This window comes from Chamaea fasciata, unplaced genomic scaffold (assembly GCF_029207755.1).
Source record: "Chamaea fasciata isolate MVZ Bird 193981 ecotype frontalis unplaced genomic scaffold, bChaFas1.0.hap1 SCAF_10, whole genome shotgun sequence".
Taxonomy (NCBI): Eukaryota; Metazoa; Chordata; class Aves; order Passeriformes; family Sylviidae; genus Chamaea; species Chamaea fasciata.
The window spans coordinates 14,669,916-14,687,562 of record NW_027094095.1 but is presented as its reverse complement, the minus strand read 5'-3'; the positions used below and the strand labels follow the sequence as shown (position 1 = coordinate 14,687,562).

The following is a 17,647-nucleotide window of genomic DNA, read 5'->3' as shown; positions in this document are numbered from 1 at the left end:
TAGTACCGATTTTTATATATATAATTTGGATATACAAGGATCTATTTTAATTTGCAGTTGATATAAAACAGTGAAAGCGTTTGAGACTAGATAACAAAACAGGATAGAGAAGAAACAAATCTGATGTTCCCAGATTTCTACACTTACCCTGTAGGCACACCGTAGGAATTGGAATGAGAAGAAAACGCAGACAGTGTAATTAACCTTTCCTTTCCCTTTCTTTTTTTAAACAACAACAAAAAGGCGGAACATGTTAAACATTATAAATAGTAAAAATACACATTTTTCTGCCATTATTCTTCATCTCAGCAATTTCTGTAGTTTCCTGAGGATTTAATGTGCTTAGGCATGAAAGAGACCTAATCCTTGAAAAAAATTCCTATGAAGACATGGATTATGTTATCAAAAAGATTTAAGAAAACCTGCTTCACTGTACAACCAGGAAAGCTGCTCTGCCTCTCAAAGTCCCATGCCCTGACTTCCAGATATTGAGTGGTGTTTTTTTTTTCCAGGGCATATCTGAGCCCTGTCTTCCCCACATCACCCGTGTATGACCTATTTGACTTCAGTTCTGGGGGGGGAAAAAAAAAAAAAGTAATACTAAAATAACAAAACACAATCTAGTACTTTTGTATCTTCTGACGGGGCCTTCCAGGGGCCACCATACATGGAAGCCCTCTGAAGGGCTACGGACAAATCTTGTTGCACATATCATTACTTAATCCTGTTTATCCCCATCCTTTGCTTTAATAATCTACATTTAAGATCACTATAATTTAATTTTAGCCAACTCTGAGGAAGAACATCAGGATCTGGCTCTCTAAATGTGGCTTGTTTTATTCATTCATTCATCTAAAGAAGTTGATTCTTTTCTGAGCTCTCATTTTCATAAGACAGTTAAAAAAACCAGGAAAATAGTTAAGGGAGAGTAGAATATATCAAACATTCCAAAGACTATCCATATTGTATGGGAAAGACAGAAATTTTATTATTATAAAAACATATATGTATTTGTAAAATAATCTTCTTTCTTTATGGATCTGATCTTCTCCATGGAGAGTCACAAATCCACACAATAGCCCTGAGTGCTCAGATTTTGCATTTGCTTCTCTGATTTTACAATAGCTGAAAGATATGTAAAAACTCATGCAGCCAGACAGCTCCCTACTGACTACACATCTAAGCAACTTTCATGCATACATTACTCCAACCACTGAAAGATGAAAACAACACATACCAAAAAAAACCCCCAAAAAACCAACAACCCCACCACCAAAAAAACATCCAAAAAACCCCATGCTTGAAAGGAACCTGTTCCAGTTTCTGCGTGGAACCTCCAGGGCTCGCCCTGACCAGACTGCACCTTCCACAGCATCCTGCCTTCTCAGGCAGGGACACACCAAACTACTGAGTTATGCCCTGCAGACTGAAGGGAGGGAATTTCTTCAAAAACTTACAAAGATGGCTAAAATAGCAAATTTTTGTTGAATGCAATTCAGGGAAAAAAAATTAATAATAACTACTACTGTTTTGCTAATGTAATCTGGAGGGCTTTTATGATTCTCTCCCATTTTTAATCATAACTTCAGTAAACGACCACTGGCCATAAAAAGCATCCAGATTACTTTCATTAAAAATAATAATCTACAGCATGGACCAGACTGACATAATTTTTTTCACAGAAAACAATAAAATGCCCAGGGCACTGTGCCTGACAGCATTGCTATGATAAAGCTATACAGGAAGTGTGTATGCTTGAAATGTTACTCTGATTAAAGCTCCTATTGCCTCCCTAGTTTTAGAAAGTAAATGGTTTAGTTATCCAACTACACCTCAGTTCTTAAAAGTTTTTTGCTTAACTGAGGAAGTGAGGATGAATTAAGATGCTTACTAGCCAAAGGGGCCAGATGAATAACAATATGTCGGTTTTAGGGTGTATAGTCATGATGCCCACTCTGCATCCCCTTCCTCCTCTTCTTCTCCCTGTCCCCAACATGTATTAAGATGAGAAATCAAACAGGCTTCGTAATTCAGAAACTTTGATGGTCAGACTCTAGAAATAATCTCTCCTGGAAGACTGTGAACCAAGATTTTTCAGATACTTTAAATTCACCACATTTGGGCATTTTTCAGATCCAAAACAAATTTCAAACCATGACCAAAACACGCAAAATATCTACAAACTTCAAAAGGATGTTAGTATGAGAATTAGGGTTTGTATGTGTATATTTTCTTTTCATGAGCAAAGCCACACACATTCTCCTAACTGAAGGCATAGCATGTACTGATAAACTCTGCAACAGATTTCTACATGGCAGAGATATTAGGCATGGATAATTCCAAACTCAACCATATAAACTAACAAATATGTAGGTTACAGAACACAGATTCTTATAAGAGAAGGTGTTAACTGTACATGGTATTACCAGAATATATGGCCTCTTCTGTGATTCTGAAATACAGCTAGGTTCATATGTTAAAGACTGTGAAATGAAATGGTGTATATCTCATGTCCTCCAAAATCATTACTGATATATGCAGTAATTACTAGCTCGTGATTTAAAAGACATCTACAGGGCACTGAAATGGAAATCAACAAATTCTGTCTAAGTGCTTTTTTGAAATTTTTTGTTTTCATCATACTCCTTGTCAAATACATAATGCATTTTTGTTCTCAGCAAAACTAACCATTTTGTACATTCTCAGCTCCTTTTTTTTTTTTTTTTCCCTCTCATCACTAAATATTTAAACACATTCAACCTAAAAATCTCAAGCTGGTAATCTGCTGCTTGTGTCCTGCCCCTTGAGGTGTAACTATCAATGTGACAGAGCAGGATTGCTGGAGAGACATTAAAGAGATTGTGATCATAGTCTTACCTGCCCACAGGCAAGTCCCATGCCTCGCTCCCCCATACCATGAGGACATGATAAATTTAACTCCAGCGCATCAGCACCAGCAACCTATGAATCATGTGAAAATACAAAAAATGAAAAATAATTTCAAGTAATTTACTCTTTCCTGTCGTATTTACTGTTCATGTTAAATAGATTTCTTCAGACATTTGACTTATTTTTCTTTTTTAAGAGAAAAAGCTATGGTTATGATACCCTAGAAAAGAAGCATTGATCATTAGAGATAAAAACTTCAAAAACTGATGTGGTTTCCAAAATTCTTAAGGAATTAGAGCGAAAAACAAAATAAAAAGATGTAAGCAGAATAAAGAGTTGGTTCTGGAAAATGTTAAAAAATTAAATGCAATTACAAGGCCTAAGAGCAGCACTAAGAGTTCTGGCAGGCAGTGATACACAGGTGTTGCTGTGCTCTGTAGAGAACTGTAACTCAGTAATAAATTTTTCCTTTATGCTTTAATGGATTCAGTCTCCAAATTTTCTGCAGCCACCTCTACTGTGCCACAGCTTTCATCATTAAATAAATTTGTTTCTGAAGAACAAGAGGTTAATAAAAAAAGCCTAAACAAACATATGATTCATGCTAATTCCTGTTCATCGCCCTCTATTAGTTACAATTAAAATGGGAAGGAGCCGAGCTGTCCGAGGGCAGCACACAGACACACTCCTCTTCCTTTCTGAACTGCTCTGGCCTGACACCAACATCCCTCCTGTTGCCTTCCAGTGGCTCTAACTCGGGTTTTGTTCTGCATCTGCATTCTGTTTTTGCTTATTGAACTGGAGTAACTTTCCCTGCTGTGTGGCCATGGTTCAGCAGCTCCCAAAGTGTGTGAGCAGGGAGAAGCCATCCATCACTCCCAGGAACCCTCCCTGCTCCGGCCGGCTCCGCGGGCCTGGCCATGCCGGGGCTGTCGGCCTCCCTGACAGGCTGACCTTTTGGATGAATAGGTCGTCCTCCTGCTGAGACACCATGGTACTTTCTGGGGCTTCTGCTCTTGTGAAAGCCACGTCCATTATCTACCTCCTAGGTACGATCCTACGTGTGAGATTAAACATCCCTGCTCTTCAGCTGCGCATCCTAGGGTGCCGCAACTAGTGCTGCTCTCCACAGCGCAGACACCAACAACTACTTCCCAGAAGGATGCTCTATCACATAGGTTACACATCATTAACTGCATTTAAAGAACCACGTTTTTTCTAAAGGGGTAACGTAAATACAAGCACGGATTAGAAATATGTGTCCAAAAAGTACCACCGGCTTAAAAAGCCAGGAGCAAATGGCACAAAAAAAGCCATTCATCTTAATCAGTTTAAAAGTGGCACTGCTCCTGTCAAGCATAGATTCCAAAATATGATTTCATGGTAAATTAGGTAAATACAGGTATAAATTGAAATAGTGTTGAAGATCACCAGGCTAACTAGTGATAATGTTCAATTTCACTTCCCTAAGTCCCCAGAGTGACTTTTTTCTCATAGGTTCAAAACGCTCCAAGAAAATCAAGAAGTGCCATCCCATATAACCACAGGAGGGCTTAGGACACTGAATAAAGCAACAATGATGTCCAAACATTCTGCCATATGAAAAGACAAATTCAAAATATCCACACCTCTATTCATACATATATTAAAGCATATTCATAATTTAAACATTTAAATCTGAGCTAATGCTAGCAATAACGACAAGGTAATTTTTTTCTTTGCCTAAATTTGTTAATACCATGCTTTTAATTTCCTCTAGATACTTTATGTGGAAAACGCACTTCAATTTAAACACAACAACTTTGCTTTCCATTCAGATATAGACACCCCTCTGAATGAAATTAGTGCAGTCCTGATAAATATTTCTTATACTACTCCCTATAGACACAGGTACATGTTATTAAATATTTTTCCTCAAATTGAATAGAAACTTCAGGTACATAGTCTGTTTGCATTTCTGTTGGATTGGATTTATATTATAGAAAGCCTATGGACTGCTATTATATATGCCGAGTTTCTCAGCTATCAGTTTTGAAAGTCTTTATTAAAACTAGAATAGCATTAAATGAGCCCTTTATACTTTAAATATTCAAGAGTTTTATATTCAAAATTTCTTCTGGTGTTGTCAAACTAGTGTGCCTCTAGGCAAGGTAAGATCAAGTTAGGCTCTCAAAGGTAGAATTAAATTTTATCAGGGCATCTGTCATAATATACAGTTTGCTTAAAATGCAAATAAAAAGTATATAGATTCAAAGACTAAAGGCTTTCCAGGTACTGCTTAAAAATTCAAAGGATCATTTTTATGGAACAGATTTCCTTTAAATTTACATTTCCATCATTTTAATGAAAACACAGAATAAACAAATTATAATGGACAAGTTTTAAATTCTCATTTTTCACTTTGAATCTATTTCTTTCAAGAAATTCCTTACTGCAGCTCTTGTTTTCAAGGAGAATAAAAAAAAAATGTGGAAACACATTTAGGAACCATTACCTCAGCCATTTTTGAAAGTTCAGTCCAGTCCTCCCTGTTATAGCTGCACATGATGCTGGCAATCAGAACCTGGAAAGAACATATATACATTATTGTAATATTGTACACTACTGTGACTCGAGACAAGAACTGCACAGCCTGCATATGGGAACCGGCAGCTGTCTGCCAGGAGCTAGAGAGTGAAATACAGCTGCAGACTTCACTGGGGACAAGAAACAGTGAACAAACTCATCTATCACATCCCCGGTTTTTGAAGGAGGTCTATCCATGTGCATTCTCTTTGTCACGTGATGCAGTGAGAACAACGTCTGTCCTACACACAGAGCCAACTGGAAACTGTCAGGCATACCTGTTCCTGAGGTCTGAGGAATGAAGTTATTATTTACTATTAATACAAATGACAGCAGCATTTTGACTATTTAGAGGTCGGTAAGGCATCAGTGCATGAGTTTACACTCTAACGTGGTAGTGTATGAACACAATACTCCAGCTGACTTCAGGAATCCAAGATACATCAAATCCAGACCCTGGAGTCTCTTACCATGCAACTTTAGGACAGTGACAGACACCCACAACTATTTTGTGACCCACGGGCAACTGGGAGGAGTTGAAATCTGCAGGACTGAGAGAATGGCCCAGGGAACCTCCAGCCTTTGTTTATCCACGATGCACATTTTATTTCCTATTCACTGACCGGCCCCAGTTCCCCAGAGCTATTCTGTGTAATTGCCTTTCCTTGTCGTTACACCAAGCACCTTTCAAGTCCAGGTTCTGCCTCTAGCTGCTACTCCCTCTAAAATATTTCTTGAGGTTCACGTTTTTAGGTAACATAAGTTCTAATAACTTTCTCTGGGGTGTGAGAGGGCACACAGACACACAACTTGCCAGTTGCATACAGTGCTATTTACTGTTAAATGAAAGTTATCTACCCCTTCTGTCAATGCCCAGCTCAAGTAACAGTGCTAATTTCTATTTTACACTAAAATAAAATCATGTGTTGTGGACCCAAAGATTGAAATCCTGAAGTTGATACATCTGAGGTCAGATCAGCAGAGAAATCAGCCCAGGAACTCCTGCACAAAGGACTTTTTAGAAGGATGATATTTGGAAGAAAAAAACACAACAGAAAACTATATTGCAGAAGCTAAAAGGTTAAATCAGAAAAGATATTATAGAACTTAACAGAAGTCTACTAGCTCAGTCTGTGTTCAAAGGAAACACTAGGAGAGGAGAACAGAGAAGCATCTGGTCACACTCTTGTTTATTTGGCCCTCTTACATGAAACTTTCACATGAAAGTTTGATTGACAGATAATGTGACATTTGATTTTAGTCTTTTTGTTTTCCAAACAAGTTTTACTGTCTCATTAATATCTAGGGTGGGCTTAATCTGTCACCCCCTCATTTTAACACTTCTCTTGAACTTTCCCATAATGCTGAGAGTTAATGACTCATCCATTTCAAATACTGAAAAGTATGGTGCAGAAAAATTGTCCAACACACACAATTGCTGGAAACTGTAAACTCCCAAATTACCTCTATAAGAAGAAGGAGATATTCAGTATATTTCAGAAGGGAGAGAAACACACTTTGAAAAGTAAGGTAGGCATGGAGAAAATGTGACATGGTGAGGTTACATTCTATTAATTTAAAAAGACAATACCATGTATCATCATCATTATTTCCATTGTTTTACTCTGATGATTCTCTACAATGAGCCCACGTACCTGCAAACTGCCCAACCACCCACCCTTCTGGCTGCTGTTTGCAGGATGGGAGTCTGGTGAGAAGGGAAGTGTTTGATGAAGTTCCTGCCTTGCCTGCAGGTGCCCATTTGTGCTCACCCCTGGCATAAATATAAGACCAAACTTTTCATTAAGCACACACAATCATTACTTTTATTCCCCTCTGACAGGGAAAAAGAGTGTCTTTCCTATATCATAATTTTTTAGATTGGGAAAAATCTTATATAGCTGTAGAGGTCAGATGTTAATGAAACAAATTCTGCTCTGTGTCCTCTTTGAATATTCAAGATAAATTGAGGGCTCTGAAAATAAACAGAAATCTCTTTTAAAGGACTTTAATTTTTAAAAGTAAAACTTATGACAAATCTGTCTAAGAAATTATACATGAGAAAAATGTAAAGCAACTGGAATTTATCTAGAAACTGTATCTTGTCAAATTCATGCTTTTTATAAACTAACTAAAGCAAAAACACAACCCAGAAGCTCAGACACTGACAACATGATAAGGATTTTCACAGTTGCAGTCACAATCCAAAGTACATCAGAAATCTGCACAATTGAGCTTTAAAACAAACCAAATTTTTCAGTGGGGAAAGTTGTAAGACAACAAGGGCGGATGACTAGATTCATAAGTAGTTGAGTTAGGTTACATCAAGTGTTGCTAATGAAATTTGAAAAAGCTGCTGAGAGTGTACAAAAGATGTCTCAAAGAGCTGTTAATTAATACAACGTGTTAATTTACTATTGATTAGTTCTAGGATTCATGTTTAAAATTAAGCCCATACTTTTTGACAGAAGCAATGGTATAGAATAACAAAAATAATTGAAAACAAAAATTACATTTTTGCCATGACTGTTCACAGGAAAGCCATGAACTCAGAGGGAATAATAAAAATTTTAAAATAGTAGAGATTTTATTGTTTTCTCCCCCTCCAATGTTCTCTGATAACTTGAAAACAAACTTAGGTTGTTTAGGTTGTAAACCTCGTTAAAACATGGAAGAATATCCCCCAGCACTCTGTGCTAACAAAACTGTCCTTTCTCAAGTGACTGTTCTTCCCCAAAACACCTTTACAGTTTTTTCTTTTGGAATCAGTGCCCATGAAAAAGAAATAATCACTGTCACATGTGAACATTTAGGGGAACTATCTGTGATGCCTGTGGTTTGGATCTACTCCTAAAATCACACATGGAAATTTATAAAGAAAATATAGACTATTATCTCCTACTACCTAAAAGAGAATAGCAAGAACAAAATAAGAATTACAAGCGATAAAGGCAGAGGTTTTATTGGAAAGTAATGAATGAGAACTGTATCACATTTCAGCTTCTTAGTCTCCTCTCACTTATTTTTTCAGTGCCTACAATGCCATGTACCACATTACCAACCCTGCAAATTTAATAGCCCCAAACAATTGGTGTGCCATGAAAGTCCAGGACATGGCCCAGCCCGGGAGCATCTGTGGAGAGCACATCCTTTCTGTTGATTCCTGGAATTTTCAGTGGCAACCTGACACGAGCTTAATTACAGTGGTTTGAGCCACAAGTGTGACGCTGTACCACGCTTCCCAGCTTACCAAAGTAGACTCCTGACAGATCTTACAGTGAAGCTGCTGCTAAAGTGTAGTAAGTGGTAAATGAGGGTTGACTAAATTGCAGCTTTGTCAAAGCTCGAGTGTGGGCTGCCTGCAAACTGTGCGTGATTGAAGCACAGTGGGACCCCTGGCCCATTCCTTATTCCAGATCAAAATCATCGCAGGTATACGCTGTTCCCTCTTCTCCTTCATCCAAACTGCTATTTTGCCTGTTGTGGGAGATGCTGCTGCCCCGCCCCACGCCGGGGAGCCCCGCAGCCCTGCCGGCTCTGTCCCTCCCTGACCATCTCTGTGACAGATGTCACCAGACAAGGGCTTTTCGCCCCGGCACCACACAGACAATTTCTCCAAACGTCTACAAAGGGACAAATGCACGTTTGCAACATCACACACCGTTCTGTGTTCAGCATTTTCCTCATCATTCACGGAACAAAAAGGTCCACAATAAAACTTGTTTTTTGTTGGAGGGAAGGGAGGTGGAAAAGGGAGGGTATGTAATGTACCAGTTAGGACACCATTATAAGATGAATATACTGTAGCTTAAGCAGTAAAAAGCTACATTTCACACAATTCTGTGACTAATGCATTAGCAGTTGTTCCACTTAAAAGAACACTGACAAGGTACTTCTCATAATCCTTAAAATATTTTTCTCCCTGTTTTTAATAATCCCCTGGAACCTTAAACTAGAATCTATTTCCCTTGTGAATGTTGGTTTTTTTTTCTCATCCATTATCTCTATGTGGATGTCTCATGAATTCAATAGAATGAAAAGAAATAAAAAAGATGAGGTTTGCCACCGTGTATGTTTTCAAGTTATCTTTCTTTCCTAGCACACAGAATCGGCTGCAAGAGGTTGCAAAACAAAAAGAAGGAGGGAAAAAAAAAACACCAACCAAAACCAACAACTGGGTCTAGTTTGGGTCACATCTATTTAAAGCCAGAGAGCAGTAAAACTCTACACTGACAATTATCATTTATCCTGTACTACTCTGCAGGGATTAAGGGAGTTTCAGTACACTCAAACAGTCTGAAAAAAAGTCTCAGTGGTCTGGATCTAAATGAGAACACTGTCAATTCTTGTAAATTTAAGAAAAAATCTCAACATACAGAATAAAATCACAATCCTGTATCCTCCTGCCTGTGATAACCATATTTATTTTGGTCATCTCACACTGGCCAGAGCCTGTATCTGTCCTGAACCTAATCTTCCAGGCCTGAGCATAATCTCCCTGCACTTCAGGAAATCCAGCCACCATAATTTCTGCTTGCTCTTCCCTGCCTGTCCCTTCTTATTGCTGCACCAGACTTGAGGGCAGTTAGTTCTCTATCATGTCCACAGATGCTCTGTTTAGACACTACTGCTGGCCACAACACCCCTCTCTGATTTCTCAATCACTGACAAAAATCCACAGTATTTTTTTTTTAAGTGCACAGTCCTCGCAAAAATAGAAAGAGATTCTTAGCATTATCTTTAAAGGCTGCTCCTCTGAAAGCTGTAAAATCAAGAGGAGCTTTCAAGAAGGCTGAAGGACTGGGTTTTTTAACAGCTATTTGTTTGGGAACAGAGATAAGGAACAGGATAATTGGTGTGTAAAGAGGGGGGACAGAGATCCAAGACTTACTATTAAGAATCAGATTTCAATACCCATAGAATTACTGTTGATCAAGCTAAACTTCAAAAGGTGTATTTGTTCGGGTCAGATGGAAAGACCTAGAACTGTCTTTCAAGACATTTTTTTTTCCTCTAAAACAACACAGTACAGCCTTGCCACATGACCTGCGTAGTCTGAACAAACTCAAACATTTTAAATCAAAATTCCACAGGAAGCATTTAGTAAGAAGGAGCTTGGTAGTGATGATACAATCTTCCTAGAGCAATGGCAAAAATAACATGTTCAGTTCAACACTCACCAGCGGAAAAGCACCTTCATCTACACAAGCAGGTAAGGAGAGGAGAACTTGGCAGCTGCATCACTGTTTCCCAGCATTAAATCCCCCATCTGTCAGATTGAGGGGTACCTACACTCAGTTCTGACCCCCACTGTCTCTCACCCACGCACCGTAACAAGCTGATGCACTCAGTACATTTCCTGAAGGTCCTGCCCAAGTGCAGCTACAAGAACACATGGTCCACCAGGTACTTGGTGAGAAGTCCACAAAGAGCCCTTTATAGGGCACTCATTTGCTATTTCAATGACACAATAAATAACCTTGCAAATATCTACACGGAAAAAAAACCTGCTGCAGATGGACTTCTCATAGTTCTTCACACATGAGTCAAACATATCGGCCATAGGCCAGACTGCCCTCACAACAGCTCTTAAGATGCAGTCTCAACAGCAAAGAGCTAGCAGTGAGGGAATAACAACAGCCACATGGGATTTTCAGGTTGCTCCACTCGAGATGCTCCACTTCACGAGACCCACACCAATAGCCTTCCTCACTAACCCTGTCTCTTACACAGCACCAGGTTCAGGATGACTCCCAGCTGTGCCACATTGAGCCAGCAGAAAAGTTCTTGGAGGCTTTGTGCTATTCAGTGCCACCTGTGGTCACCCTCTGCCTTTCAAAATGGTCACTGGCTGATGAAATGATCCCCCTCAAAAAATAGAGCCAGAATTACCAATATACAGGACACTTTTAACACCCATTGTACAAGACAAGAGTACAAGCACAGCAAACATTCTGTACTGCACAAATTCACTCCAATGTGCAGTATTGGAAAACAATGGGAGCACAAACATTTGCCGCTATAGAAATAACCCTCTGGAAACCAGCTTGATTTTGATCCCTTGTATGCTCAGCCTGGTTTCTCTTTTTCTGTACACTCCTGCAAATTTTGATTTGTTGCAGAACTGAAATAAAAATAAGCTTCTTATTAAAAACTACCTAGAACATCAAATCCCATGCATTAAGAAAGTTAACAATTGTAAAACCTGTCATGTCTCTGAGAAGCAGAGGAATTATCTTGTTATCAATTTAATAATGGAACACTGAAGTAAATGATGCCATCCACTGACACCAGTAACACTGTCTCTCCTGGGAAATTCATGTTGGTAGGAACTGTCAATCTAGATGGATATGGACATATGAAACATTGTACCTTCAGTCCATAAATCCATTCTTTCTGCACTGCCTTAATAAAAAGATTCTGCATGATGATAAAGACAAGCAATGCAGAATGTCTTGACACTGCTGACCTGCAATTCTGCTTCTCCTCTCTCTTCTTTTTTCAGGGAATTTACTCTCTAGTAAATAATTTAACAATCTCTAACCATCCATTGTTTTCCTTCTTCACTTGCACTTAAAATACATATATTTGAGTATATGAAAATGAGACATGTAGGCGTTATTAGTACATTTATTATTCAGCTGTAGCAAACCTTCTGAAAAAAACACTTTCTGTGCCTTGTTACTTTATAGTGATATATCCTGTTCGTTTTTTAAAGGAAGGGGGAGTTAGATGCAACAGAGCAACAGAAAAACAGGCCAAACCTTATCAGCACACAACTAAGTATAGAAAGACGATGATAAAAGTTTGAAAATGCTATGATTTGCTTTATGTAATACATAAAAAAAGCACGAGCAGAAAACACCAAAGATTCTAATCCCAGGCTAAAATGAGATTTTTAAAGGCAGTTCTTTACATATGATGACTCTGCTTCTATCAATGAGATCCACCTATTTAATGATATTATTTGATGGATTTCAGTAAGTACACTGGGCTGTACAATTCAAAATCAGGCCTAGAGTTGCTAAGTTCTAACACCCCCAAAACATCAAAACCCAAAGGTTATGAACAAACCCTTTTCTTCGTAAAATAATACAACACTGTGTCTTTGATGGGTGCAGAGAGCTAAACAGGTTGCACTTGAGAACTTGCTGCACCTGCAGGGAAAACAAGGGCACTACTTGGTTTTGTAAGTGCCCCTCTACCACGTCAGACTCAGCACCATATCAGCACTGCCAGGGCAGCAGTGGAGCTTGGTGCCCTTGGCCCTGCTTACACAGAAATGTACAGGCACAGATCACAGTGTGCATAAATGAAAAGCTGATGAGAGTCCTGCTAATTCGCAATGCAACTGAAAAAAAAGTGAATGGTCAAGAAAAAAAAAAGACCCGATGCATCTCTCATGACTCAGGGCACTCTAATTAAGATGTGGTAATTTCTGAACAGTGAAAAGGGAACATGGAATAAGAGTTCCTCAAAACATATGTACAATGAAAGAGAATATAGCACCTGTATAGAGCACTTAAGGGAAACTCAAATATTTAACATTATTAGAAGAAGTATGTCCACTTCATGACAGATTGTTCAAAATTTCAGTACTTCAGATAAACCCTTCAAATTACATTGAAAATTACCTATGTGGCTTAAGACTTCCCTGGAAATTTGATAGAATCTCTGAGATTTTATTTTTCATAGGAAACCTATCCTAGTTCAACTTTTAGTCTCTTTGGTAATGAGTGAAAACAAATACATGAGTGCATGGAAATAAAGGCTGAATCCAAGAGAAGAGTGAAGACAGATACTAATTTTTGGCAGTACTTCTTTCTAACAATGCCTGCAAGCCCTTGTGGAATTGGCATGCCTCAGCTGTACTTCCGTGCTTTCCACACTGATTTAATATGAAAAGAAAGCAGAGGAGGCCAATACATTATTGGAGAAGCTAACAGAAAAAGGATGTATCTAATTTTATCATATTTCAGACACGTGTTATGACCTGTAGCAAAAGCTTTTCACCAGGATGCTGACACATTATTGATTCTCAAGACCACATAAGGAAAACAAGGCTGGAAAAAGGCTACACAAATTTGTGATTTTTTTCCTCCACCTTTAGAAATTTTTCTCTTAGCAAATTCTCTGCCCAGATACACAAAGTCCTTTTAACCACATGTCCTGAGGTGACTTTATGATGCTTGTATCCCCAGTCGACTGTTGTGTTTATGCTGGACATTAAGTCCTGCACCATTAAGATTGGTTCTGCACCTTTAAGACTTGCCCTAAACCATGACACCACAGTTCTTTGAGCACCTCGATAATTGTTGATCTCTATTCTCACAACAGCACGGGCAACTCTCTGCAGGGTGCCCCTCTGAGAGGGGAAGCCAACTGAAGACAAATATGTTCAAGGCATGTAGGCTGTTCCCTCGGAGGGAATGAGCAGCTGTTGACTGAAAGGAATTCTTAAGATCCCTTCCAGACCTTGGCTGCTTCTAGACAGAAACAGATATATTTCCCCCATTACTTAGCAGCAAAGCTGCTTAACTTATTAGAACACAAATTCAGCAGAAAATATAAAGAGACAAAATACAGAATTAGTAACTTCATCACAGTTTCCTAACTCCTGCATTCCATCAGCTGGCAATTCCCCAGGTCAAATCTGTCTCTTTGCCTCTCTGAGAAGTCCGTCCTGTCTCTTCTCTTGTCCCATCACCCCCCAGGGCTTCTTTTAATTCACTTTGTTGGATTTTGAAGGCTCAAGAAAGCTAGCAGTATTAGTGTTAGTAGAGGAGAAAACTGTGACTCAGAGAGCAGAGAGGAAAAACTCCTCCCTTTTTACACTTCACAGACCTGTGATCTACGTCATCACGTGACATTGCTGGTGCCAGAGGGATGCTTGGAAGGACTAAATGATTTTGTCAGCCAGGTTGCATCCTTCACAGCTCACCCACTCTCTCTCCATGCACCATTATCCTCATAGAGATATACTGAAAATCAGTGATAATTTACCTGATTTAGCACAATCCACTCTTCAGTTAGGCTGTTCTGAGAGGTGAGGGTGTGGTAGTTAAGATGTGTAGGAACAGTCATAAGGCTCATCCTGTCTTCAGGAAGTGTTCTGATGACTTTAAATGTCAAATGCACGGGGGAGATCTATCAGTCCCTAAATACTATTTGCATTTAAATACTAAATATAAATACTATTTCTCTAGGTATCAGTCTAGTTTATGGGACTTCACAAAGAGAAGAGCTTCTTCACAGTCCCAAACCTGCCTGATCAATGAGGCAGGCTCACCTCATGATCAGAGACAATCTGCAAATGTTCACAGGGCTAAAAGCATGGTATCTTTTCAACGGCCAAAGCAAGACCAGTGGGATCCCCACCAGAACCTTTCATTTGGAAAAAAAAGTTTCATATATAAATAATTCTATAGTGAAAATTATAATAAAGTAGTCCATTATCAAAGAAAGAAACTCTACTTTCTGTCAGGCACAGAACTTTTCAAGAAGTGAAGATGAAAATCCGTGTTTTCTGTTGATCTCTTCATATATATTTCCTATCATCCCCTGGTATTTCCTAGCCGGGCCAAAAATTCAGCGAACAACAGTGCCACTATGCACTGAACCTCCTGATGGCAGGTCTGCAGTGCTCCCATCTGTGATATGATCAGAAAAATCTCATGAGTGGGTAGCTCTTTTTTTCTGTGCAAACATTAGAATTTACTAAAGTAGCTAGCTGTTATGTCTGATGACCCAAGTAGTTTTTTGGCTACACTCCAGCGGGAAAGAAGATAGAAAATTAAGGGCTGTAAGTTGGCAGTTACCTTCTGACTAATCTTTCCTCCTCAACTGCCAGTTCGATCCACCTCTTCATATTTTAGGGAAGCTCATGTGAAGATGCTGAGAAACTGAAAGAGGCCTTACTATTTTCACTGTATATTTGGAAGTTTAATAAAATTGTTACCTAACTTGTTCAGCATGCTGCTATGTGATTGGAGATTTTAAAATTAAAATGCATTGAATTTTCTACAGCCTTACAGCCTCATTCAAATGATCATTCAAATGAAATGACTGGAAGACCTAAAGTTGGTGAGATTTTTATCAATGACCCAGCTGTGAGTGTGTGTGTTCCCAAAAAGATAAACTGAAAATAAATCATGTGAAGTGTGGATGCCTTTGGCAGAATCAAAGGCAGAAGTCCTCCTAGGAACCAGAGGCATGCTGACAGCACATTGAGAGAATGCAAATATAACACATACAATTTTAATGCCCACCCTTCGCTCTAAGATGCACACACTGCACACAGGTAAGAATTTGGGGTACCCATAAAATCGCACGATCTTTAGATACTCTCATCTGAGCTGTATATAATTTAAATGAAACATTCTGCAAGCATATTCAGATTTTAATACAGTTATATAGAGAGAGCATAAATGGCTAGGTGGCCAAGAATGGTGTAACTAAGAATAAGTCTATCATGTTACACTGCAAGAAAAGTGAAGCAGATTTTTATAAATGCTGCCCTGAAATTTGCGAATAGAGCTTCAATGTATCTTTTTTTTCCAAACATAAGATTTAAATTAGCTATTATGTATAGACAGAAAAATCAATGTAACTATAATTTTATAAAAAAACCTAAACATAAAAAGAAGTAAAGGAAAATTAAATTTGAAATAGATTAGGAATCCTGCACTTAAAAATGCGAGAAAGATGCAAAAATAACCAGTGAATAAGCATTCTTCCTGAGATTTGTGAGACTGGGAAGTGTAGAGGCAGGAAACAGGAGAGTAAAGCACTCTGTTGGCTTCTTAGTTTACAGTTAACCTACGCGGCTCACAACAAAGGATGTATTTAAGTCACCTTTAAACGAGCCTTTAAAATATTTATTTGTGTTTAAGTGTTCAGTAAATAAGTACTTACTGTCACACACTTCCCTCAACACTCAAAAGACCATCTCCACCAGCTCTGCATACAAGGTTCCAACACAAACAGGTTACTGCTGATTTATGAGTTTCCACACATAGGCACACCTGCAACCAGTGGCTGCTCCAGTGCTTTTTCAAACCCCATAAAATGGGAGGTAAGGCTGGCTTGCCATGTCCAATATTGAAGAAATTCATATTAACTTGAGTCAGCCTGTATTTGCTGCAAGTTCCCAATAGGGGTAGTTACACACTGCAATTTTCTATCCCATGGGCATTGGCTGGCATGTCCATGTTCACACAACTGTGTATTAGACTAAGACTGTATAAAGAGAACAAGATTGCTTTTTGGATCCTGCTGGCCACCTCATTTTGCATGTTTAGCAGTTGCTTCTTTAAGCACAGTTTATTAGAAGTACAACAACAAAAAAAAAGCCAAAAAAAACAACGAAAAAAATCCCGCCAAATAAAAGCAACAAAAAAGACCCCAAAACAACCAACCAAACAAAATAATTAAAATATAAAACAGGGTGAATTGAGATCTAGAATATGGAATTGTGACAGATATGAGAAGTTTAGTAACGAAGACTATGTAAAAGTTTATGGTCACAGTTCTTAAACACAATGTGCATGTAAAGTTTAGAAGCTACCAGCAGTATTGAGGGTGTAGAATAAGATCAGTTCAGAGCCCACTAAGAATTCTTCTAATCTACATGTTCCTCTTGGTAGATAAAGAAAAGAAAAAACATCTTGGAACACTTTATTCCCACATTTCGCTCAGAATTTGAGATCTTTCCCTAGCCCCCCTCCCCAGAAAGCACAGGAGGCTGGGATACAGTCCAGCTGCTGTCAATCACACTGAAGAGCTGGCTCTAATTGTGATAGATTCAAGCATGTGCCTCTGCCTTTCTTGTCTGAGCTAGAACATGTCTGCAGAGAGCCAGCTCTCCTACTACCAGCACAGTTCAGAGCAGCAAACGCCGCACTTGCTTCGGAACAAAAATAAACAGTTTGGTGGTAAAACTGCATCTACACTAGGTTCTGCCAGGATAGCAGTTAGATGCCATTTTATTTTTAGTATTCCTAGCCTACATAAGTATGTGAGCAAGCCTTTTAAATATAGACTTAGCCTTCATATTTTTCTTCATTAGAGCTCTAGGAGAATGCCTAAAATGTAAACCACATCACAGAATATACAGAACATGGGCTACAGGAACAGCATATACTTACTACTTTGATCAGGTATACATTCGCTTTCCTATTATTAATGTACTATA

At 38.7% G+C, this 17,647-nt stretch overlaps 1 protein-coding gene across 2 annotated transcripts in view; it reads right to left on the bottom strand.

Annotated features, from left to right (window-relative positions):
- DPYD (dihydropyrimidine dehydrogenase) overlaps window positions 1–17,647 on the bottom strand; it is a 343,524-nt gene that overhangs the window by 105,209 nt on the left and 220,668 nt on the right. For both annotated transcript variants that reach the window (XM_066192389.1, XM_066192390.1), the window contains 2 exons: window positions 5,384–5,452; window positions 2,878–2,961 (listed from right to left, as the gene is read on the bottom strand). In XM_066192389.1, coding sequence (XP_066048486.1) covers window positions 2,878–2,961; window positions 5,384–5,452 — 153 coding nt within the window. The remainder of the gene's footprint in view (window positions 1–2,877; window positions 2,962–5,383; window positions 5,453–17,647) is intronic.